This window comes from Pipistrellus hanaki (genome assembly GCF_964339955.1).
Source record: "Pipistrellus hanaki genome assembly, chromosome: 8".
In the NCBI taxonomy this organism is placed as follows: domain Eukaryota; kingdom Metazoa; phylum Chordata; class Mammalia; order Chiroptera; family Vespertilionidae; genus Pipistrellus; species Pipistrellus hanaki.
The window spans coordinates 83,369,217-83,392,547 of record NC_140510.1 but is presented as its reverse complement, the minus strand read 5'-3'; the positions used below and the strand labels follow the sequence as shown (position 1 = coordinate 83,392,547).

Genomic DNA, 23,331 nt, shown 5'->3' with positions numbered 1-23,331 from the left:
GTGGTAAGAAATGATCAATAGTAAATGGGAATGGCGGGGGGGGGGGGGGGTTCCCAAAATGTACTGCCAATGGCTATAGCCTCAAGTTACCATAATCTAAAACAGGTCGGCAACTGGTGGTTCGAGGACCACTAATGGTCCGTGATGTCTGAAAAGTTGGTGACTGCTGTCCTAAAAACAATTAATCATCTTGACTAAAACAGAGAGCATCAATAGGGTTATTCTAATGAAGAAAGGGTAAGAAAGCGAGGTAAGGAGTGTGGGTATCAGGAGGCTTTGGAAGAGAGGGGGACAATGAAAGTGGAGACTTCCCCCTTTTAACTTTATGTATAACTACCTTACTATTTTTTTTCCAATGAGCACATACTTATTTTTTAATGAGGAGAAGCCACAGGAGCAATTAAATCATCTTGTGACATATAAGAGGCTCTCATATAAGTAGACAATAAAGAACTGTTTCTATTTCTAGTGAGTCCTAAATGGAAAGACATTTTTCATGGGTTCGTATTTATTTATGATGAAGCTCAAAATACTTGTAGTTCGTTGATCTTTTTTCTTTTATTCTTTCTGAACCACTTCCTTTTTTCTGTTTATTACTCATATACCTAAAGGGTAGTATTAAAAAGGACCTTAGAAAGTATCATATTTCATTTCACCCACTGTTCTCAGGAAAGTCTACCAGTTTGAACCAGTTTTGCTACAGGCAAATTTTATTTTTGGATTGTAGATTCAACGCCCCCTGTAATGAAACACATTTAAAATTCCAATATGTGAGCCTTGCTGGCTGCATTATAGTCCATCTAAGGAGTAATTAGAAATGGGAACAGTTACAGGACGATCCAACCTTAGCTATTCCATATATCTTCTTCTCAGTGCATTAGATAAATAATGAATCAAACATAATAAACTCTGAGAAATGGCACCAAAGAAGAAACAAATGAAAGGAGGAAATAATGAATCTAAAATTTTTCTAAATCTATACACACTGATGTAAGACAAAAATGCCTATTGTCAAAAAAATAAAAGTAAAATAGCATTCTTATTATCACTAAAATGTAAATTGGGTTTCATTACTCACAACTAATCACCTCTATACTTTGACAAGTTCCTGAACTCTACACAATTTTTCCTGTACTGAGTAAGCTTGTCATTTACTAATGTAAATGAATTTCTCCCATGAAGCAGAGGACAAACATAATTTTGCAATACATGTATCTAAGTGTGTTTTTTAAAATTCCCATATCTGATGACCTTTATTTAAAGTATACTTTATTACCTGAACTGAAATGTTTTCTTTATTGGTACTCTGTAAAAATTCACTTGGGTCTCTAGATTTTTGTTTAGCTAGGTGAGGCAAAAATTATAAAGGTCTTACTGGCCCACAAAGTCTCAAGGTGAGTAACTTTCTATATTTAAACATCATAGAGAACTAGACAGAAAATCAACAAAGACATAGATTTGAACAAAGTATGAACCTAAATGATCTGACATTTACAGAACCTTAAACTGAACAACAGCAGAATACACATTCCTTTAATGGACATATGGAACATTTCTCAGAAAAAGACTATATGCTAAGCCATAAAACAAGTCTCAATAAATTTAAAAGGGTTGTAGCCATTCAAAATGTTTTCCAATCACAACAGAGTTAAATTAAAAATCAATAACAAAAAGAAATTTGGGAAATCTTCCATATTTGGAAATTAAACTACACACTTCTAAATAATCCAAGGGTCAAAAAGTAATGACAAAGCCAAGACCGGTTTGGCTCAATGGATATAGCATCAGCCTGTGGACTCAAGGGTCCCGGGTTCGATTCCTGTCAAGGGCATGTACCTGGGTTACGGGCACGTCCCCAGAGGAGGGTGTGCAGGAGGCAGCTGAATGATGTTTCTCTCTCATCGATGTTTCTAACTTTCTATCCCTCTCCCATCCTCTCTGTAAAAAATCAATAAAATATATATTTTTTAAAAAGTAACGACAAAATCAAAAATAAAAGAGAGGACATCGCCAAAACCGATTTGGCTCAATGGATTGAGCGTCGGCTTGGGGACTGAAGGGTCTCGGGTTCGATTCCGGTCAAGGGCATGTACCTTGGTTGCGGGCATATCCCCAGTAGGGGGTGTGCAAGAGGCAGCTGATCGATGACTCTCTCATCGATGTTTCTAACCTTCTATCTCTCTCCCTTCCTCTCTGGACAAAATCAATAAAATATATTTAAAAAAAAAAAAAAGAGAGAGAGAGAGAGAGAGAGAGAGGACATCACTATCAACTTAGAGAACTTAAAAATATTATAAGGAAAAAATAATATGAACAATATTATGTCAACAAGTTAGACAACTTAGTTAGATGAAATGAATAAATTTTATAAAGACACTAATTACTACAACTGTCTGAAGCAGAAATAGAAAGTCTGGCAAAATCTATAAGAAAAATATTTTTTTAAGCAAAATCACAATTATGATGTTTATTAAACAAATTTTTCTATTAAAAAACATAATCATACCCAAATTTTATCTTCCCTATCTTCTTTGATATTAAAATCAATGTTAAGGATATAAAATATTTTATTTTGAAGCTTAGTCACTGGGTCCACAATAAGTTTCCATATAAAGAAAATAGAAAATCAAGTTAGCTGAAATTGTCTTATTTGTTGAATGACCAATGAATGCATAAAAGCAATCAGTTATGTGTGTACAGTGATAGACATCATTAAGCAAACAGTCATTTATAGATACATGTATTCTACTGGAAATATATTTTAACTTTTTAATGATTTTTCTGCCATAATTTTACCATGTTATCTGAATAATAATTCAATACACAAGTGCTGCTAGTCCCTTAACTAAGGAACTATTCTCCCAGGAATGAATTAGTATTAAAAACCTTCCCACAAAGAAACCATGCCCAGATCACTGGCAAATTCTATCAAACACTTGTATTTTAAAAAGAAATAATACTAATCCTGAAAATGAGGAAAGAATACATCCTAATTCATTCTATGAGACCTATATTTCTCTGATATCAAAGCAAAAGACACCAAACACACACACAAAAAACTACATATAAATATCCCCCATGAGCATACACAAAAATCCTAACAAAATATTAGCAAAATGAATTCAAGAACATACCACAGTGTTTATATACCAAGACTGATTAGAATTTATCCCTGCAAGAAAGGCCAGTTTAGCAACTGAAAAAAAAATCAATGAATATAATATAGCATATTAATAGAAGAATCAAACCCACACGATAATCTCATAGATGTAGAAAATGCATCTGACAAAATTCACATCCATTCAAAATAAAAACTCTCAACCAGCCTGGCCGGCATGGCTCAGTGGTTAAATGTCAACCTAATGAACCAGGAGGTCACGGTTCGATTCCTGGTCAGGGCACATGCCCAGGTTGCAGGCTTGATCCCCGGTGTGGGGTGTGCAGGAGGCAGCCAGTCAATGATTCTCTCTCATCAATGATGTTTCTATCTCTCTATCCCTCTCCCTACCTCTCTGAAATCAATAAAAATATATTAAAACAAACAAACAAACAAACAAAACCTCTCAATTAACTTGGAATGGGAGAAGTCTTCTATAAACTGATAAAAGGAAACTGAGAAAAACTTAGAATTAACATCATATTGATAGTGAAAGACTAAAAGCTTTCCCCCTAAGACCAGGAACAAGGATATTCATTCTCATTATTTCTATTTAATTCTGTACTGGATGTTCCAGCCAGTACAATCAAAGAAAGTAAATTAAAGGCATACAAGATAGAAAGAAAAGTAAAACTGCCTTTATTTGCAGACAGCATGATCCTGTATATAGAAAAGTCTAAGGAGTATATAAAAGCAACTAGAATAAACAAGTTTAAAATGGATGCAAGGTATAAGATCAATATGCAAAAATCAGTATTTTTATATACTAGGGGGGGAAAAATCCGAAAAAATAACTTCAAAAACTTCCATTCACAACAGCATTAAAAATAATAAAATACTTGGCAAAAACTTAACAAAAGAAATGCAGGACTTATATAATAAATACAAAACATGCTGAAACCAGTTTGGCTCAATGGTAGAGTGTTGGCCTGTGGACTGAAAGGTCCCAGGTTCGATTCCGGTCAGGGGCATGTACGTTGGTTGCGGGCACATCCCTGGTAGTGGGTGTGCAAGAAGCAGCTGGTCGATGTTTCTCTCTCATCGACGTTTCTAGCTCTCTATCCCTCTCCCTTCCTCTCTGTAAAAAATCAATAAAATATAAAATAAAAAAAATACAAAACACTATGGAGAGAAAGTAAATAAGATCTAAATAAATGGAAAAATATTCCATGCTCATGGATTAGAAAACTCATGTTAAGATGGCAATCCCCCCTTCATTATATACTTAGCGCAATCCCTATCAAAATCCCAGTGGGCTTTTGGTTAGCCAAACAATTTTTGAAAAGAACAAAACTGAAAGATATTTCAGTATTTTAAAATATTATAAAAAATTTAAAAAGCTAAAGTAATCAAAACACTGTATTAGTGAAGGATAGCCATAGGTCAATGTAACGGAATTGAAAAGTATAGAAATAACTCTTAAATTTATGGTCAATTGAGTTTTAACAAGGTGCCAAGGCAATTCAATGGGGAAAGGACAGTCTTTTCAACAAATAGTGCTGGGACAATTGGCTATCCCTATGAAAAACAATAAATCTAGGTAATTACCTCATACCCATTTACAAATATCAACTAAAACTGGATTACAGACCTAAAACTTTCAGAAAAAACAGAGGAGAAAATCCTTGTGAGTTGGGCCAAAGATTTCTTATATAAGACAATAAAATGCTAGTCCACAAAAAAAAAAAAAAAAAAAAAAAAAAATGAATAGATCATCAAAATTAAGAAACATCAAAGACATCATTAAAAAGACAAACCACAGCCGAAACCGGTTTGGCTCAGTGGATAGAGCGTTAGCCTGCGGACTGAAGGGTCCCAGGTTCGATTCCGGTCAAGGGCATGTACCTTGGTTGCGGGCACATTCCCAGTGGGGGATGTGCAAGAGACAGCTGATCGATGACTCTCTCATTGATGTTTCTGACTCTCTATCTTTCTCCTTTCCTCTCTGTAAAAAATCAATAAAATATATTTAAAAAACAACAACAAACAAACAAACCACAGACTGTAAAAAATATTTGCAAATCATATATCTTTAGAAGCCTTTTACCCAGAATACATATAGAACTCTTGACATCTCAATAAGACAATCCCAATTAAAATATGAGCCAAAAAAAGTAAATGATTGAAAAAACATTTCAACAAAGAAGATTTAGGAATGGCTAATAGGCACATGAAAAATGACCAGCATTTAGTCATTGAAGAACTGCAAATTAAAACCACGAGATACCTATACACTGCCAACCGAATAGCTTTAACTGAACACTGACAACACAAGTGCTACCAGTAATGTGGGAAAGTAGAACCCTCATTCACTGCTTCTGGGGATGAATGGCAAGCTGCTTTAGAAAAGAGTAGCTATTTCTTAAAAAGTTAAACAGAAATCTTCCATATGGCCCAGAAAAAGGAAAACATCCAAACATTTGTAGGCAAGTGTTCACAGAAGCATTATTTATAATAACTAAATACTGAAAACAATCCAATTATCCATCAATTGATGAATGGATAAATAAAATGGTATATTCATAAAATTAAATATTATTCAGCAATAAAAATCAATTGTTGATACATGCTATGGCATGGACAAATTTCAAAAACATTGTGTTAAGTGAAAAAAAACTGATGCAAAAGACTGAATACTGACTGATTTCATTTATGTGAAATTTCCAGAAAAGGCAAATATATAGAAACAGAAAGTGGTCTCTTGGGGCGATAGTGGGGAAAAATAATTGACTACATAAATGATTATGTGGAACTTCTAGGGGTGAGAGAAAAGTTCTTTAACTGGACTATGGTGATGGTTGTACAACTCTATATATTTACCAATGATCACTGAATTGCCTTTAGAATGAGTATATTTTATAGTAAAAACCTACCCTTCAATAAACTATTAAAAAATTGGCAATAAATACAATCCATTTAGCTAAGAGTTTTGTGGAGATTTACCACAGACCGAAGGGAGACACTGGATATTTCTACTTCAGGATAACTATGAAGGCGCAGATAGTAAGCTTACCCTCACTGTCCGAAAGAAACACTATTAGGTTCCAACGTGAGGGATTACCAAAGGGAGTTCTCATCTGGGATGAGGCTCCTGACTCTAACGGACTATCTGAGTGTAATACTTGCCGCTCATTATCACTGAAAGGCACAGAGAGATAAACTACATAAGTTCAGAAATTGAATCGGACAAAGGAAAGGAAATGAGCCTGTATTAGTTAAGCTCCCATAACAAAATACCATGGACTGTGTGGCTTCAACAGCAGAAATTTATTTTCTCACAGTTCTCCAGGCTAGTGCCGGCATGGTCGGTTTTGGTGAGGGCTCTCTCTTTTCTTTTCTTTTCTTTTCTTTTCTTTTCTTTTCTTTTCTTTTCTTTTCTTTTTTTTTTTTTTTTAATATATTTTATTGATTTTGTACAGAGAGGAAGGGAGAGAGATAGAGAGTTAAAAACATCGATGAGAGAGAGTCATCAATCAGCTGCCTCTTGCACACCCCCTACTGGGAATATGCCGGCAACCAAGGTACATGCCCTTGACCGGAATCGAACCCGGGACCCTTCAGTCCCCAAGCCGACGCTCCATTGAGCCAAACCGGTTTCAGCATGGTGAGGGCTCTCTTTTCCTGGCTTATAATCACCTTCCTACTGTATTCTCAGTTGACAGAGAGAGAAAAGACAGAAAGAGGAGAGAAGTGAGAACACAAGCTGGTATCTCTTCATATAAGGGCACTAATTCCATTATGAGGGCTACACTCTCATGACCTCATCTAAATCTAATGACCTCCAGAAGATCCCATCTCCAAATATAATCACATTAAGGGATAGGGCCTTCACATATAAATTTGTGTGATGGGGGATGGGGTTGGGGGCACAAGGGAAGGTAATTCAGTCTAAAGAAGGTCCTTTAATCATAACTATTAACTAAATATTTTTCTTCAACTGTTCATATGAAACCACAAAAAATACAATAAAATAAAAAGTTAACTTTTCTCCTATGTCCAAGGACAACTATGCTGATACGACTTCACGTCCTGCTGAACTGTGTTCTGTGTCTGAACCAAACCCCACTCCCTTTTCTGGCCAAAGAAACATGCATACCCGTTTTTAAAGTCCCATGAAGACATGAATAACAGACAGGACTAACCATGTCAAATTACACTTGCCACTTCTTTCCATGTCAGCATGTTTTTTCCCTTGGGCTTGCAATTTAAAAGGGGAGGACCAAAACACTTTTATTGTATTGAAGTGGGACTCCAAGCTGTTTCTAAGCTCCTCTTACCACATTTCAGCTGATTAGTGACTATTTTAACAAAAGCCAAACATCCATCCCTAAAGATCTTAATTGGTTAAGAGCTTCTGTTGTTTGCCACAAGCCCCTGATTAAAGCAGTTTGCACATCAGCACAATCTGAAATCAGTTTCCTTTTTCAACCAGCTGGGCTTGAAGCAGCCCAATTCCAGGAGAAGCAAGGGCACAGCCCCGGATGACAAGATCTGCCGTGCGGGAAGAACTGTAGGATTTATAGGAGGTATAAGGAAGAACCAAGAATAAGAGAAGTACTTCAACAACTCTCTGCCTCACAAATCGCTCTCTTTAGCACTCACTGCAAGGGTGGACTCCAGCAGCAAGTTGGAGAACCACAGCCTTTCTCCAAAACACCCAGGCTAATTCTGTGTTGCCTTTAGAGTCAGCTGTGAGTACCTGCCTTGATGCCCTGCTGGCACGGGTTATGAGTGCAAGCCAACTGGCCACCATGCTTAAAGCAGGCTGGAACAGATTCTGTGCGTTTCTATCCTGTTTCCCCGAAAATAAGACAGTGTCTTATATTAATTTTTGCTCCCAAAGATGCGCTAGGTCTTATTTTCAGAGGATGTCTTATTTTCGGGGAAACACGGTAGGTAGTTGTTGCGACATGGAAAGTGTTCATATGAGTTCCACATATTCAGCCAGAGGGGAAAATATCCTTTCTATGTTTAACATAAAAGGGAAAAAATACTCAGCAGGTTTAAGGCAAGCAACTTCACCACCTGGGATGAGAAAACAAACCAGTGGGAGAAAATAGGAACACTGTCATGTGCCAAATATCAACGTCCTCTACTGCTCCCAGGGGAAATCCCAGTATTACTGAGAACACAACTACAGCACCCAGCCTTTTATGATTAAGCTACCAGGAGGCTCTCTTTTCTAACAGGTAGCCAGCTGCATTAGACATATTCTGATCTTGAAAGGATTTCAAAAGCTGATTAAGAAAGGGTAGAACCATTTTGGGGAGAGTTGCTGAAAACTGAAAATAAAGTGGTTATGTATGATGGTCTTCAGTTTCTATGTCATGCCGTTTTTATTTTTTTCTTCATTTCAGTGATTTCATTTTAATTATTTGGTTGATGAGTTTTATTATGTTAAAATGCAAACTTCAGGGTGGTGTTGTGCCATCTAGTGAAATGAATTGAAGCAACAGTGAAGAAGTTAAAGCCACAAGAGATCAAGAACTGACTAAATTTCTAGAATCCATAATTTTGTATTTTTTTTCTTTCATGATTAGATGAATTAATGCTTTTTTGGGAAAGTACTAAGAAAGTATGCCAAACTTAAAAACACAAAACTTTTATGGAGATAAAAATGTTTTAACTTTTAGTTACTATTTGTATTTAGTATCCTTCAAGATGTTCAAGGTATTTGACAGAACGTACTTTTTAAAAATTTTACCATCTCTGTGCAAAACAACAGCTAAAGGCCATATTTTTACCTTCTCATTTCTGGAAAGAGCTGTGATAAGTTACATAATTCATACCCAAGATTACATAAATCAGGGCCCTATAAAAAAAGAAAATACACAGGAAGTTTCTTAGATCCCAACTCTTGAAAAACCACAATTTGGCTTGATTCAATGTCAGAAAAATCATCCTATATAATAAGAGCATAATATGCTAAATGTCTGATAAATCGACCAGCCACTATGACGCGCACTGACCACCAGAGGGCAGACACTCCCACTGGGGTCCAGCTGATCCAGATTGGGCCAGAGGGCCAGAAACATCCTGGAGCCTCCCTTGATATAGGACCTATAATCTAAGTGGCAAAAGTAGGGTTGATGGAAGAATCATCTCATATTATAAAAAGTTACATTCCATCCTTTTATTTCTCTCCTAATATTCATCATTTCTGGTTTTTAAGGTCCTCAGAGAATCTGTCTTTTGACACACTAGGTACCTTTCAGCTACTTTACATAGTGTTTCATACTCAGTGGAAATCTGTAAATTCAAACCTATCTCAATAATGTAGGAATCATTTGGAGGACTGAAGTAAAGTGGCTTTTCTTTCTCCAATTTGCTCTCATCTTTTGACCACGTTAGCACTCGCCCTAAGTAAAAGCAGGGAAGGGACAAAGAATTGGAAATCCATGGTGTTCTTCCTAAGAAGCCTGCCGATGAGCTAGTGGAGAAGGGTGTTCATATAAGTAGACTAGAGGCCTGGTGCGTGAAATTGTGGTGGGCACCGTCCCTCGGCCTAGCCTGTAATCAGGGCCATCTCACTGCCACCCACCCCGGTTCCCTGTTCGCCATACGGCGATGGGAGCCTGACGGCCGGGGGAGGGACTGAGAGGTCAGCCATTGCTTCCCGCTTGCCAGTCCCACCCCCGCCGCACGTCACCCTCTGTGTGTGGGGCAACCGGCAGGGCGGGGGCCTTGGCCTAGTGCTGCCCATATCCCAGGCCACCCACCCCAGTGGTTCCCATTCGCCATCGGCAATCAGAGCCTGCCAGCCGGGGAAAGGGACCAAGAGGTGGTCAGTACACCTCATAGCGACTGGTCGAGCAGTCGTTCTGCCGTTATGGTTGCTGGGCTTTTATTAAATAGGGTAACTCTGATTCGAGGAGTCTGAGAACTCTGTGGACTCAGGTTCTTCCAATAACCTACAACTACAGATCCCAGGAGCACTTATGAATTGTGCTTAGGGAAACAACTCCGCTTTCACAATTATTACATATACAGCTGTGGTCAAGAATTTTTTTATTGTAAACTGTAGTGATAGCATGATGGTGTGGGTAAGAGAGGAGGATAGAGACCAGCAGAAGAAGGGCACTTGAGAATCAAAGACAGCTTACAGGAGCATCAGCAGCCAGGAAGAACACATTCCTGGGGTTCAGTATTATCTCCTCTATGCCAATAAACTTAGGACAAAAAATATCCCTCACACCAAAAAATAAAAAAAGATAAAATGCGTAGCTGCCTATGTTGGACAACTGGTGTCAAAGGAATAGGATTATAATTCTCTAAGTTTGACTTCACCATTATTAGGCCACACGGAATTACACCTGAATATTAGTTTATAGCAACAGGTGAAAGGGTCAAGTTCTAAGGGTTAAACAATCTTACTAACGCTATTGATCATGGTATTGATAACTGAATTTTTAAAAATAGATATAATGGAGAAAAGAACAAGGCTGCTCCCTCCCTTGACCTCGTCAGAGAAGTCCGGGAGGGATAATGATCAATACCAAGGAGGCAGCTGAAAGACTGGAGAATGACTCTGGGCTTACTGGGGAAGTGAGTCTTGGCTCACAAAGGGCCTTGGCTAAGACATGCACAAGCAAAAGAACAAAGGTAGGAAAAGCATTGTGGAAACAAAATTTCTGAAGCTTGAAGCCAGAAAGGGAAAGCAAGTTAGGACCACAGAAGAGAACTAGTTAACAAGTGGGTGGTCCCATTTTCCCATACTTGCTTATGTGAGGCCACTGCGGTGATCTAACTGACCAAGTTCCACCTAGACAGAGGTACCGAGGGACATTTCACCATCACAACACTACAGCACTCAATCACATTCAACATCAAAGGACAATCTACTCATCAAAAGTCCTGTCTATAGACACAAGCTTTAAAATTCATGACCCTATAATGGATAAACAAAAAACATGCAGGAACGGAGGGCATTAGGATTAGTGGAAACAATAAGACTAAGTAGAAAAATCTAGTATTTAAGAAAAAAATGGGTTTGAATCCTTGTGTGATTTGGGGGAAGTTCATCTCCTCCAGTTTTACGGTTTTTCCATCTGTAAAGAGAGGATAGAGTACCTATTTGTAACCTATGTGCCGTCTAGGGGCCACTGCCCTTATTTTCATACATCTGCTTCAAATGCCCAGTTCCATGGCCTCAGGGAAACATGTTTTCCTCACTGTGAACCTTCTGAGGATTTACTTTCTCATGAGCTCTTCAGACTCTGGGCTCCTGTGCTCTGAGGTGCTTTCTCTGCTCTGCCTGAAATAATTCAAGACCCAGAACTCAAGCCAAGCATTCTGATTTTTTTTTTTTAATATATTTTATTGATTTTGTACAGAGAGGAAGGGAGAGAGATAGAAAGCTAGAAACATCGATGAGAGAGAGTCATCGATCAGCTGCCTCTTGCACACCCCCTACCGGGGATATGCCTGCAACCAAGGTATATGCCCTTGACCGGAATCGAACCCGGGACCCTTCAGTCCCCAAGCCGACGCTCTATCCATTGAGACAAACCGGTCTTGGCCAAGCATTCTGATTTTACTGACTCTGAGGATCTGCAGTCATAAGTTGGGAAAGTATTACAGAAGTCTGTGCCCTCACCTAATTCCTTTACTTCCTCTCCCTCTTAGCTTTATACCTTTCTCCTCTCCCGATTAAACTCCAGTTTCTCTACTTATATAATGCTCTGAACTCCAGTACTGGTTAACAACTAAGCCTGGAACAGAGCCTATTTCTACCCCAAGCACTTATCAAAGTAGTTTCCCAATTAATACAATGAAAGAATTTTCACCAAATTCTTGCACCAGCTGTTAAAGCTCTCACATTTTCTCCACTTGCTCATGTGACTGTGGGACTACTCTGTGGGGTAGGTAACTAAGACAAAAATATAACAAAGTGGGTGCACAATGCTTGAACATAGTAGACACTAATGGCTGCTTTCATAATGGTGATGATCCGGGACTCAGCCCCCTGAAAAAGACCATGCCTACTCAACCAGGGAGGCCAATCACTTCCACAGGAAGGACTCTTGACTTTGGCCAAAGTAACTGACACCATACAATCAGAAGCTAAGAAGGCCATAACCTTTCATCAAAAACACAAAATCTTCTTCGATTCAAAACATAAAACACCCATGACCCACCTAAAAGAATTACTGTGGTGACAGAGCTGGTCCTCCTCAGAGGTCTGGCCTTTGGTGTTGCTGCCAACAAACGTTGGCCTGGTGGATTGCATGCTCTCTCTGAGGCTTGGCTGGTTATGACTGCTGCTGGGCAACAGCACAGCATGTCCAGGCATCTTTGCTAGGATTTTCAAACTTGAAGTACTAAGGCGCCCTACACCTATGCCTGGCACTACAGACGATTAAACTAAAATGGTGAAGTGTTCTAGACATTTCTCCCCCTAAAACACCAAGATGCGAGAAGAGAAAGTTCTGTGCACGCATTAACACTCACACACAGAGGGTGGCTCACAGACAGGCCTGACCCTGGGCAGCACTGATGACTACTACTGTGTACACAGAGCTGCAGGACTACTAGTGCTAGGTGCTACTCTTTACAACGCAAGGGTAGGGAACATCCACCCGTAGGCCATATAAGGCCCAAAAAATCATCTGTCTGGTCCTACAAAGGCATTAGGGGTGAGCTAATTGTTTGACCAAATATAGCAAGCTAATTTTTAAGTTGATAGTTTTGTATGGCCTTTGTTATAAATATCCAAATGGATCTTGGCTAAAAAAAGTTTCCCCACTCCTGCTTTAAGGGGTGAGTGAACAGGAATCTAAATGCACTCAAGTATATGAATGTCAGTTCAAGACCCTCTATTCATTCTAAAAGCCATTTTAATATTAACCCAAGGCTAAATGAAATTCTGGGATATATCTGGTAAGAAAACTGTGAGAATGTAGTCAATTTCAGAAGTACTGAATCAAGGGGCGGCAGCCAGGTCTTTCTGGGTTATGAAGGGGCTCAAACCCTTAAGCCTAGACTAAGGAAACAGGAAGAACAGGAAGATATGACACAAAATTGTTTTATTCCAACCTCATTCACAGTAACCTAAGAAGTTCAAGGAAGTAGAACTAAAAACTCCAAGGTTCTCGCCCACAGTTTTCTTAACAAATTAGTCCTCAGCTTGGGCAGACCTGTACTGAGTTTATCTTCATTGCTCATAATAGCTCAATGAGCTCACTAATAAGTAACAACACAAAGAGCCACAAGAAAATAAAACCGCTATATGAGGTTATAACATTTTAGTAAAAGGCTACACTTGTTAATCTCGATTTTAAATCCATTAACCCAACTGAACACCTTCCCTAAAAACAGAGCCAGCGGCATCTCACTCACCTTCCTCAAAGCTGGCGTTCTTCTGTCTCACCAGGACACGGAAGTTTTCAGCAGGATTCACACTTCCGACCTAGAACACACCCACAGAAAATAACCCTGCAGGTCACCCCAGGCAAGACAAGAAGGCTTAATGTCGGAAGTGTCCTCTTATAAAATAAAACCAAAACCAGAGTGAAGGCCCTTCCTATTCATCTTCATTTCCAGGGTTCTGTTCAAAGCTAGCAGACTGTACTTTCACTTCCCTCCCTTTGTGCAAGCTGACTTCTTTCCAGAGAGGGCAGAAGTATTACTACTAAGTGACTAGCCAGCCCAGCTAGAAGGCTGTATGTGGCAAACCGCCTGTGCATCCTGACACCCAACCAATTAGGAAGAGGATTCTGCAATGTGGGGCCAGCTCCAAATATCTGTCCTGTGAAGATGGTGTGAAAAGTAACAGCCTGATGTTCGATTGTCAGAACTTCCCCTTTTTTGGGGGGGAGGAGGGAAGGGGGGAAGAAGAGGGAAGAGACTGCTGCTAACCCTTTGGCATTGAAGTTTTGGTAGAATATAAAAATGTGCCCAAACTGAAGATGTAACCCAACAGTACAAGCAGATCATGTGTCAAGATTTATTGCAGTACTAGTTTCAAAGATGGAAATCTCTGCCACACTGTATGGCACTTTCTGATCATACTTATGTCTTTCATCTTCCAGTCCCAACCTAAATGGGGCCTCAGTATCATTCAGCTCAAAGGGGCTCTATTATGGCTGGTAGACTTTGGCACAAAGCATACTCAAATTTCCAGTTTGCTCTGGTAAAGCAATCATAAAAGCTCTCCAAACAAATAAGGTCATAATTTTTTTTCCTTCACTATAAAACATTGAAATAAGCCCCACACCATTTTTCAGACATTTAGTTTTTCTGAGAGCATTTCTTTTTTAAGAAGGGAAAAGGCATTCCCTAGGCCTAGTGCTAACTGACCTTCCCAGTGCACTTGGCTAGTAAGGGACAAATTCTAAGACCCAGTGATTCAAACTAATGACACTTAAAATAAGGCAATTATCTTCAAGTTCCAAAAACTTTTCCATTAAATAAAGAAGATCTCGGGTGTCTGAATGATATTTGGTTTGGAGAAATCCTAAACTTGTGAAACCTGTTTGGAAGTTGTATATCAGAAAGAAGAGTTATACTCAAATTTGATCTACTTGAAGATCATGAGTCATATCATCAACCCCTATCATTTTGACTAAACAGAAAGCTGCAAAGTAAACAAAAAAAATCTCTACAAAAAGTACTCCCACGGCAATGTTCCACGCTGTGTGTATTATATAGTGCTCTGTGCACTGTGTATCATACAGGTCATTTACAGGCAATTCACTGGCAGTAACTACTTCCAGGAGAAGTATGGGATGCCCCTGCCTGGCTTCCATGTTGGAAGGACTAACAAACACCGTCGCAGTCTCCCTCAGCCCATCTTCCTGAACTGGGGAGAGCACGCTGGAAAAGTTCTGCTCACCTTGGTGACCGTGCCTTCAGCCAAGCTGGAGAGATTGAAGTGGGCTTCCCCTTCCTCAGTCTTCAGTTTCTTAGAGGTAGGTCCGTCCTCACTCCTGGTGAAGAAATAAATGGGGTTTCCCCTTAAAACAAAGCAACCACACAAAACCCAGAACTACTGATGTGAAAACTACCACTTTATTTTTCAAGTGTCAAAAATAAACAGCTGCTCTTGGTCCTCCTTTACAATGAGCCTGGCTCCCTTTCCCAACCTCAGCGCTCCCAGCCTGACCCTGACCTGAGCAGCCCCGGCTGCTTCACAGCATAGAGATCACAGTCAGCAGTTGCATCACAAAGCCTGTCCCAGATGCACTGAAAGCACAGGACATGGGAAGGGAACATTTCAGTAAGAATGTCCAATAATATCTGCTCTTCAGATATTATTCGCTGGTTTCTGTCTCAGAATGGATAGCTATTAGCTTTCCGTGTGCATAGAAGACGTGTGTCTCCATCATGTATGAGAGAGCTTTAGAAACTTCCTCTTACAGCTTCAAAGCTTACAAGATAATCCTTGATCAAATATGCAAGAGCTAATTCTTAGATAAGTCAAGCTATAAAAAAACTAATTCTGTGTCGGACAGTAAGCTAACAGAGTCCAAAAGCATCTGTGTGGTAGGGAAAGATGACTCCAAGGAAGTGTATCAAACATCTTGCTTCAAGCAACATTCTGGCTTTAACAACCTGTCTAGAAGTCAGGAAGAGGTCAAGTTAATTGCAAAGAAGAAGAAAAATCAAATCCAAAGGCTCTGCCCATAATCTCCCTTAAGCTACTGAACACTGAGATATGAAGGTTTTCCTCCCAGACAAATAATCAACCCAGGGCAAAAGCAGCTGTCAAGAAATGGCTGAGTGAGAAGGGAAATTACTAGGATCTAGTATTTCTAAATGTGATGTGTTTTTGTTCAAAAGTCCAACCTTCAGGCATTGAGGCATGAAGAAGAGGTTATCCTAAAATTAAAGCAAAGAACAATAAGGCATGAGGGGGCTTATTCAATGCTGTTTCAATAATGAATCTCCTCTTACAGCTAGATGAAGGACTACAGTAATCAGAGCCTTACAAAAACATGAATTAAAAGTTTTAGTACTTGACATCTTTCTCATTCACCACTTGCCTTTTTTCCTTTGAGGAAAAAAAAAAAGAAAGAAAGAAAAAGGAAAAATAGAAGACAGAAGGATGGGGCCCAGGAATTATTAAAAGGGGTGAATCATCCTGAGCTCTTTCCTTCAAATAGAACAGAAACTGAGCACACAAAGCCTTGATGACAAAAATGAAGGAAAATGCATAAACCCAAAGCAGCATGAAATTCCTCCAGAATTTGAGTCCATGCAAAAACCTCACAGTCATCTCAGTTCATCTCTGCCAGGTGTCCCTATGAAACAGACAATATGGTACTGCTGAAGATTTGGAAACCAAAGAGCTAGATTCTAGTCTGTTTCAAAACTCCCTAGCCCTGACATTTTATGCCTCCTTATAAATATTGATTTCATATTAATTCCAGTATATCTAGAGTTTAGACTCTAGTAAGTTACTAGACTCTCTGATCTTCAATTTGCTCCTCAGGAAAACACTATGATAAAAAGTACCATGAGTATATCAACTATGTACCTATTCTCTTCCAGAGATACAAATCTATACTAATAAAGAGTAATATGCTAATTAGACCAGGTTGACCAGACATCTTCTGGACTTCCAACTTCCTTCTGGACAAAGCCATGGTGACGGGGACCTAGGCAGAGGGGGTAGGGGTGATCAGGCCGGCAGAGGTGATTACGGGCGGTCAGCAGGCAGGCAAGTGGTTAGAAACCAGGGGTCCCAGATTGTGAGAAGGATGTCCAACTGCCGGTTTAGGCCCTATCTGGGATTGGGCCTAAACCGGCTGTTGGTCATCCCTCAAGGGGTCCCAGATTGGAAAGGGTGCAGGTCAGGTTGAGGGATACCCCCTACCCTCCTACCATGGACAAGTTTCGTGCACCCAGCCTCTAGTTAACTTATAAGATGGTATTAAAAAGCTCTAAATATGCAAAGTACTGTGCTAAGTTCTCTGAGAATACAAGTTTGAATCACATAAAGAATTTCTTAAACCTTCTAAGATAAGATTCATGGGAAAGAAGGATAAGAAGATATAAATTCTAGTTCTTCAGAACTGAGCAGGTGAAGGCAGGCCCAGGAATAAGCAGAAAGTAGTGAAATTTTAATATGATTAATATTATCAAGATTAAATCATTTAATAGCATTATTAGGAATTCTACATATACTGAACTCAGACTGTCTACTTGAAGTGGGAAAGGGCAATGACTCTCATCTTACTTATGAAGGAGTGGAGCCCTGGGAGGTAGAAATTATCCATGCAGAGTCACAGTAGACACACAAATGTTAGGAGCTGCTGCATTTGGATGTTGGGACCATAGGTAATTCACTGTTCTTTCTCCTCTTCTCATTTTCTTTTATAAATATGTATACATTTTGTAATTCATTTATTTAGCCAAATATTTACCTAATACAATGTGTCAGCCACTAAAACTAAGCAGAGCTCTAGGTGCTAAATACTAGTATACCAAAATTAATATTCAATCAACACCTTTAAGAAGTTCAGCAAAATAAAAAAGATAAATATACAAATAGGCAATTAACAAAACATTGTGGCAAGCAGCACATCCCTGTAAGAGGATAGCAAGTCGCTGTGTTGGGTATGGGGTGCATGCTGGGAAGTAGTGAGAGATAAAGAAAGAAAATATCTAAATTACTAGAGGCCCGGTACATGAAATTCGTGCACAGGGGAAGAGGGTGTCCAAGAGATAAGGAAGGCCACTTCATAATACTAAAGGGATCGATAAAGAGGATTATAACCCTGGTAAACATGTATGCACCCAATGCAGGATTACCCAAATTCATTTAAAAAAAAAAAACTCCTGCAAGATATGGTGGGGGGGATCAACAACAGTACAATCATAGCAGGGGACTTTAATACCCCACTGATGTCACTAGATAAATCCTCTAGACAAAATCAGCAAAGAAACAGCAATCCTAAATGACTCAATAAATCAGATGGACTTAATTGACATCTTCAGAACATTTCTTTCGTAATCTTCTCATTGTTTAATAGCATGCTATTCAGCTTCCAAGTGTTTGAATTTTTGTTTGTTTGTTTTTATTGTAGTTTATTTCTAATATGCCATTAAGGTCTGAGAAGATGCTTGATATTATTTCAATCTTCTTGAAAGGAATGGGTTTGAGGTAAATGTAATATATCTTGGTAAACTAACGAGATATGGAAAGTAAAAAAGTGATGACTACCTGGAAAATAGATGTCATTCACTAAAATAGAGAATAAAAAATAGCATGAATTGGGGTTTAAAAGGAGGATGGAAGAAAAAAGAGAATGAAGTCATTTCTGGACACATTAAAGTTGAAGTAATGACAGATACTTAAGATACAGTGGATAGGCTGGAAATATGTCAGGATGGACAGATACTTAATAGTTTTTGAATATGTGCATGTGAAATAATCAAAGGTCCTAGAACATGCATTGTGAAGGCAGCGTGGCACAATGGGTGAGAGTGCAAGCTCGGGAGCTGGACTGCCTGCCTTTAACTCCTCACTCCAACACGCAGTCAGCTGTGATCTTGGGCAAGTTTCTTGTCTTCTCGAAGCTTCAGTATCCCCAGCTTTGAGATGGGGGTTATAGAAGAACCTACTTCAGAGGATGGCCCAAAGGATCTACAAAGGTAATACATGTCAAGCAAAGCATTCAGCACATACCTGTGTCCAATAAGTGTCAGCTCTTTGTCAGGAAGAGTCCTACAGAACATCCACACATAAGGTTGGTGGGGAAAGAAAGCAGCCCCCAGAGGAATGGAAGCAGGAGCTGTCAAAGATTTAGACAGAACCATCTGGAGAAGTTGAAGTTAAGGAAGATATATGAGTTCCAAGAGGCAAAGAATAACTGACAATGTCAAGTGCTACCAAGAGGTGAAGAGAGAAAGGACTCCCAAGCTAACGTGCATTGAAGCACTTGGTGTCTTTTGGAAGAACAGCTTCAGGGGAGCAGTGGGGGCAGGAATCCGAGACAATGGGTGCCCAATAAAGAATCAAACAAAAATTGGGGCTATTCTGCCAATTAGCCTGGCTTATGGAAGGAAAGAAAATGATAGGTGATAACTAGAGGGGGAAGCAAGAGATTTATTTTATTTTATTTTGCTACAGAGGAAAGAAATACAGTGTTAATGTGTAAAGGGAAAGGAGCTGGTACAAAAAGAGAAGTTGAAAATACAGAAAGAGGGAAGAAATTAGTATTGGAATAAGGTACCAGATGAGACAGAAGATGACATCAGGACACAGGTGAAAGGCTTAACTTGGGACAGCATGATACTATTAATATTTTGGGTTTTGACTACTGCCTTCCCTTCTAACTAGTTCAAAATACTTATTAAATTAAATATTCATTTAAGAGATATTATTACAATATCTGTTGAGATGGAGACACTCTCAGAAAGGTAAAATTATTTAACCAAAATCACATAAAGAGTTCAAAGCTGGAATGAAGACTCGTGATTTCCCATCCAGGGCTCTTTGTGTTGGCCTCTGACACTTCCTGAACTGACATTTGCTCACTCCCTAGTCTTTGTCCCTTGCCCCTACACAGGAAATACGTGCCCTAAGTACAGAGATACTGAATATACACAAAAATATAATTAGTTTTTAGCAATTTTCTTCTCTTTGGGAAGACCACCTCCAAAGCTGATGGGCACCTTACCCTAAAAATTAAGGGGTGCAAAGACCTTGTGGAAGGGGCTGAATCTTTCTTATTAAATATAGAAAGTACTCAATAAATATTTGTTAAATGCATAATTTCTGCAGTTCTTAAAAACAAAGATTTCTGAAGAAAGGTAGAGAATGAGAGTGTGAGTGGGTAAGTATAAGTGATATAATTCTCAGGCCCCAGGAAACACTCAAGCTTCCAGAAAGAGTGAAGGGTAGGATTAGAGCTGAAGGTGTCATCACAGCAAGGACCAAATCACAGAACAACAGCCTCTCTTTTTTTTTGTGTGTTTTTTTTTTAAGTCAGCTAATATACATTTTAATCCAGGGGAGAGGGGGAAATGACCCCTTTCTTTCCCACAACAGCAGAAGGTAATCAGGATCAGGAACTGGAGCCTTAACACAGAGAATAGCTAATGATTGTGGAGAGGCCAAAGCTAGGCTGCCATGGGAAGAAAAAGACTTCACATTTCATTAAACTGTTCTAAAGTACTAATCCAGAGGGATATAGGTAGATGAGGCCCGCAGAGAAAGAGAGAAAGTAAACTTCCAGTGACAGCCTTTCTATGTAGAACAAAGCGTGATAGGCTAAAGAGAAACAAAAAAACTCTCCAGAATATATCAGGAAATCACGTGATAGAATCTATCAATTCCATGATTTTTTTTTTCCCTTCTAACAAAGCTGGGCATATTAATCTCTAAAAAGCCACAGAAAGCATAAAGTTTTCTATTCAACTTGGAAGATAATTCATTAAATAAGCAATTTACAGAACACTGTGAAGGTTTTTTTGGAAATTACTCAGTACTCTTCCAATGGGGTAATTACAAATAAGCTTTACTTGTCAATAAAGATACAGCTGTGGGAAGGAAGAAAAAAAAAATGTGGCCTAAAACTAGATCACAGAATCCAATCCAAACAAATGAACAGATCATTTTGATTTGGGAGGAAAAGTCACCAATAACCAAACCTAAAACTGGTTAAAAAAAAAAAAAAAAAATCACTGTTATACATCCAAATGATTCCGGATACTAAAAAACAATTTCTTATGGTTTGTTTCTGTTTTGTTTTGAATGGGAATTGATACAGATTCTGAAAAGAATTTGCTGAGGGAAGAAAAACTTAATAGCTTCCTGAAAGCTTGATTTGATTTGAGAATTATATGAGAAGCATTTTGCTATCCTTATAATGCAAACACCTCACTGATGCTATAACCAAGTGCATCACTGACACAGGGCCAGGGCTTTTCACTCCCCTTCCCACTTTCCCTCCAAAATTCTCACTGCCATTCTCCTGATACCTAACCTCCCAAACAAAAACCTTATGACCTTCACCCCTCTCCTCTTTCCTAGCACCCTACTTCAGAAAATGGTAAAATTTAGTATTAATTTTGTTTAGCTTTCATATACATGTGTGTGTGTGTGTGTGTGTGTGTGTGTGTGTGTTAAGCAAGAATTTGATGCTGATTAAAAAGCCAACAGCCCAGAAGGTAGCTCTCCATTCCAGGTGAATAACAAGAATAAAACAGACCTACAATGCACAGATGAGAAACCAGTATTTTCAAGGCCAGGGTCAAATAACCAAAGTTTCTTCCTCCCACAGCCGTCAGTCCTGGAGGCCCAGTCTATGACTACCACCAGTCTTATGCTGTCTGATGTGAAATGCAACCACAGCATTACTTACTTGTCTTGGAAAATGTCCTGAGCAGTCAGTTGATCCTTTTTCTTGATGGCTTCAGTCAGAGGGAACAGGGTCTTTATTTTGGAGAGAGGAATCTCACAGTTAGCTGTCACCTCAGTGGGGGGGTCCAGCATATTTAGAACATGCTGCTGAACCGGGGGCAGAGGCTCCTGAGGATGCAGAGCTCTGTGCAGCAGACACTGTGGGGAAAGTAGAAGGATTTTAAAATGCAAGTAAGTGGCAAAGGCCGTTTGACGTCCAGTTGTCAAAGACATCGAAGAACTTATACTTGATTACACTTTACTACTAAAGCATTCACTGAGTCAGGCTTTGTATTTCTAATTTTAGAACAAAAGTTGTTTTCCTTCCCCCCCCCTCATTATTTAAAGGAATTATAAACATTAAAAAACAACAACAACAACAACAACAACAACAAAACCCCCACACACACACACAAAAAAAACACCCCACACACTTTCTCTTGTGTAGAAGATCCCTCAAAATTACAGCGGGCCCCAATATGGCCCTGAGCTAGTTAAGGATGCTTTAAGAAGTGCATTAAGAGGGAGTCGAGCCGAAACCGGTTTGGCTCAATGGATAGAGCGTCGGCTTGGGGACTGAAGGGCCCCGGGTTCGATTCCGGTCAAGGGCATGTACCTTGGTTGCGGGCATATCCCCAGTAGGGGGTGTGCAAGAGGCAGCTGATCGATGAGTCTCTCTCATCGATGTTTCTGACTCTCTATCTCTCTCCCTTCCTCTCTGTACAAAATCAATAAAATATATTTAAAAAAAAAAAAAAAAAAAAAGAGGGAGTTGAAGGTCTCTCCATCCACAGCCCCACCCCCTCAGAAACAGGCCCTCCACTGCTCTGTGAGGAGGAGTTTGCCTGAAAAAGCTGCCTGTGATCATTTTCCATTTTGGGGGTTCAGAAAGGCCTAAGTCCTGCTGTCACTGAGGTAATCCAGGACTGGAATACTCCTTCCCTTCAACCCTGGCCTTTGCTCAGCATAAGTCAGCTCTCTTTTCAACTTCCCGTTTCCCTTAATCCAATCTACAACTCCCAATTCCTTTGGCCCAAGATTCAGTAATTCATATTTCCCCGAACGTTAGTTACTCCTTAATAGTTTCATACTATAACCTCTTTATCTGACCTTTATGCTACCTTTAATTATGAGATTTTTGACAAATGTGGCACCAGAACATTTGTTCCCTAATAGTGATTATTATAAACTTCATTAAAACTCTACTATTTGGATATTTTAAAAAAGGAGAAAAGCCTGGAAAACACATAAAAGGAAAATCGGCTGAAAAAACAACAGCCTTTCTCCAGAAAGAAATTAAAAGCACCCTAACTTGACTTCTTTCTTTCCAAAAGCTCAGAGTATTTTTCTCTTTTAGTAGAAAGAAGGTAACTTTCTCCCATTAAACATATAGAGCAACTGAAAAGATTAAAAACATTTGCTAGTGACTGGTCAATTACCCTAATTTTTCACTCAGTTCTCTTTCATTTAAAAAAAAGTATGATTGGTTCATCTTTCCTTTCTCACCTGAAATAATCTCTGAAATTGAGGATTTGGGATTTTGGTGGTTGGAAATAAGTCCTCAATGGTGTCCGCCTCTTCATCTTTCTTGACCAAGCTCATGGAGTCAATTAGAGCATCGACAGCACTTAACTGTGCCTCTAAAACAAGGATAAACAAAGAAGCAGAAAGAAAAATAGACGAACTCTATTATTTTCCACTAAAACAAATGCTTTCCACTCATAGCTATTCATAGCAATACTGGCAGGTTACACAGCCCTGGCTCTGCCAAATATAGTCTCCAGTGATGCAAATCATTTACCTTGGTCTTGGTTTTCCTATATGT

General features: G+C 39.2%; 1 protein-coding gene across 1 annotated transcript in view; it reads right to left on the bottom strand.

Moving 5' to 3' along the window:
* Positions 1 to 23,331, bottom strand: part of XRCC5 (X-ray repair cross complementing 5) — a 69,992-nt gene that overhangs the window by 21,505 nt on the left and 25,156 nt on the right. The window contains exons 13-16 of the mRNA XM_084891974.1: positions 23,013 to 23,146; positions 21,469 to 21,665; positions 14,991 to 15,084; positions 13,496 to 13,565 (exon numbers count right to left, since the gene is read on the bottom strand). Of these exons, the coding sequence (XP_084748100.1) occupies positions 13,496 to 13,565; positions 14,991 to 15,084; positions 21,469 to 21,665; positions 23,013 to 23,146 (495 nt within the window). The remainder of the gene's footprint in view (positions 1 to 13,495; positions 13,566 to 14,990; positions 15,085 to 21,468; positions 21,666 to 23,012; positions 23,147 to 23,331) is intronic.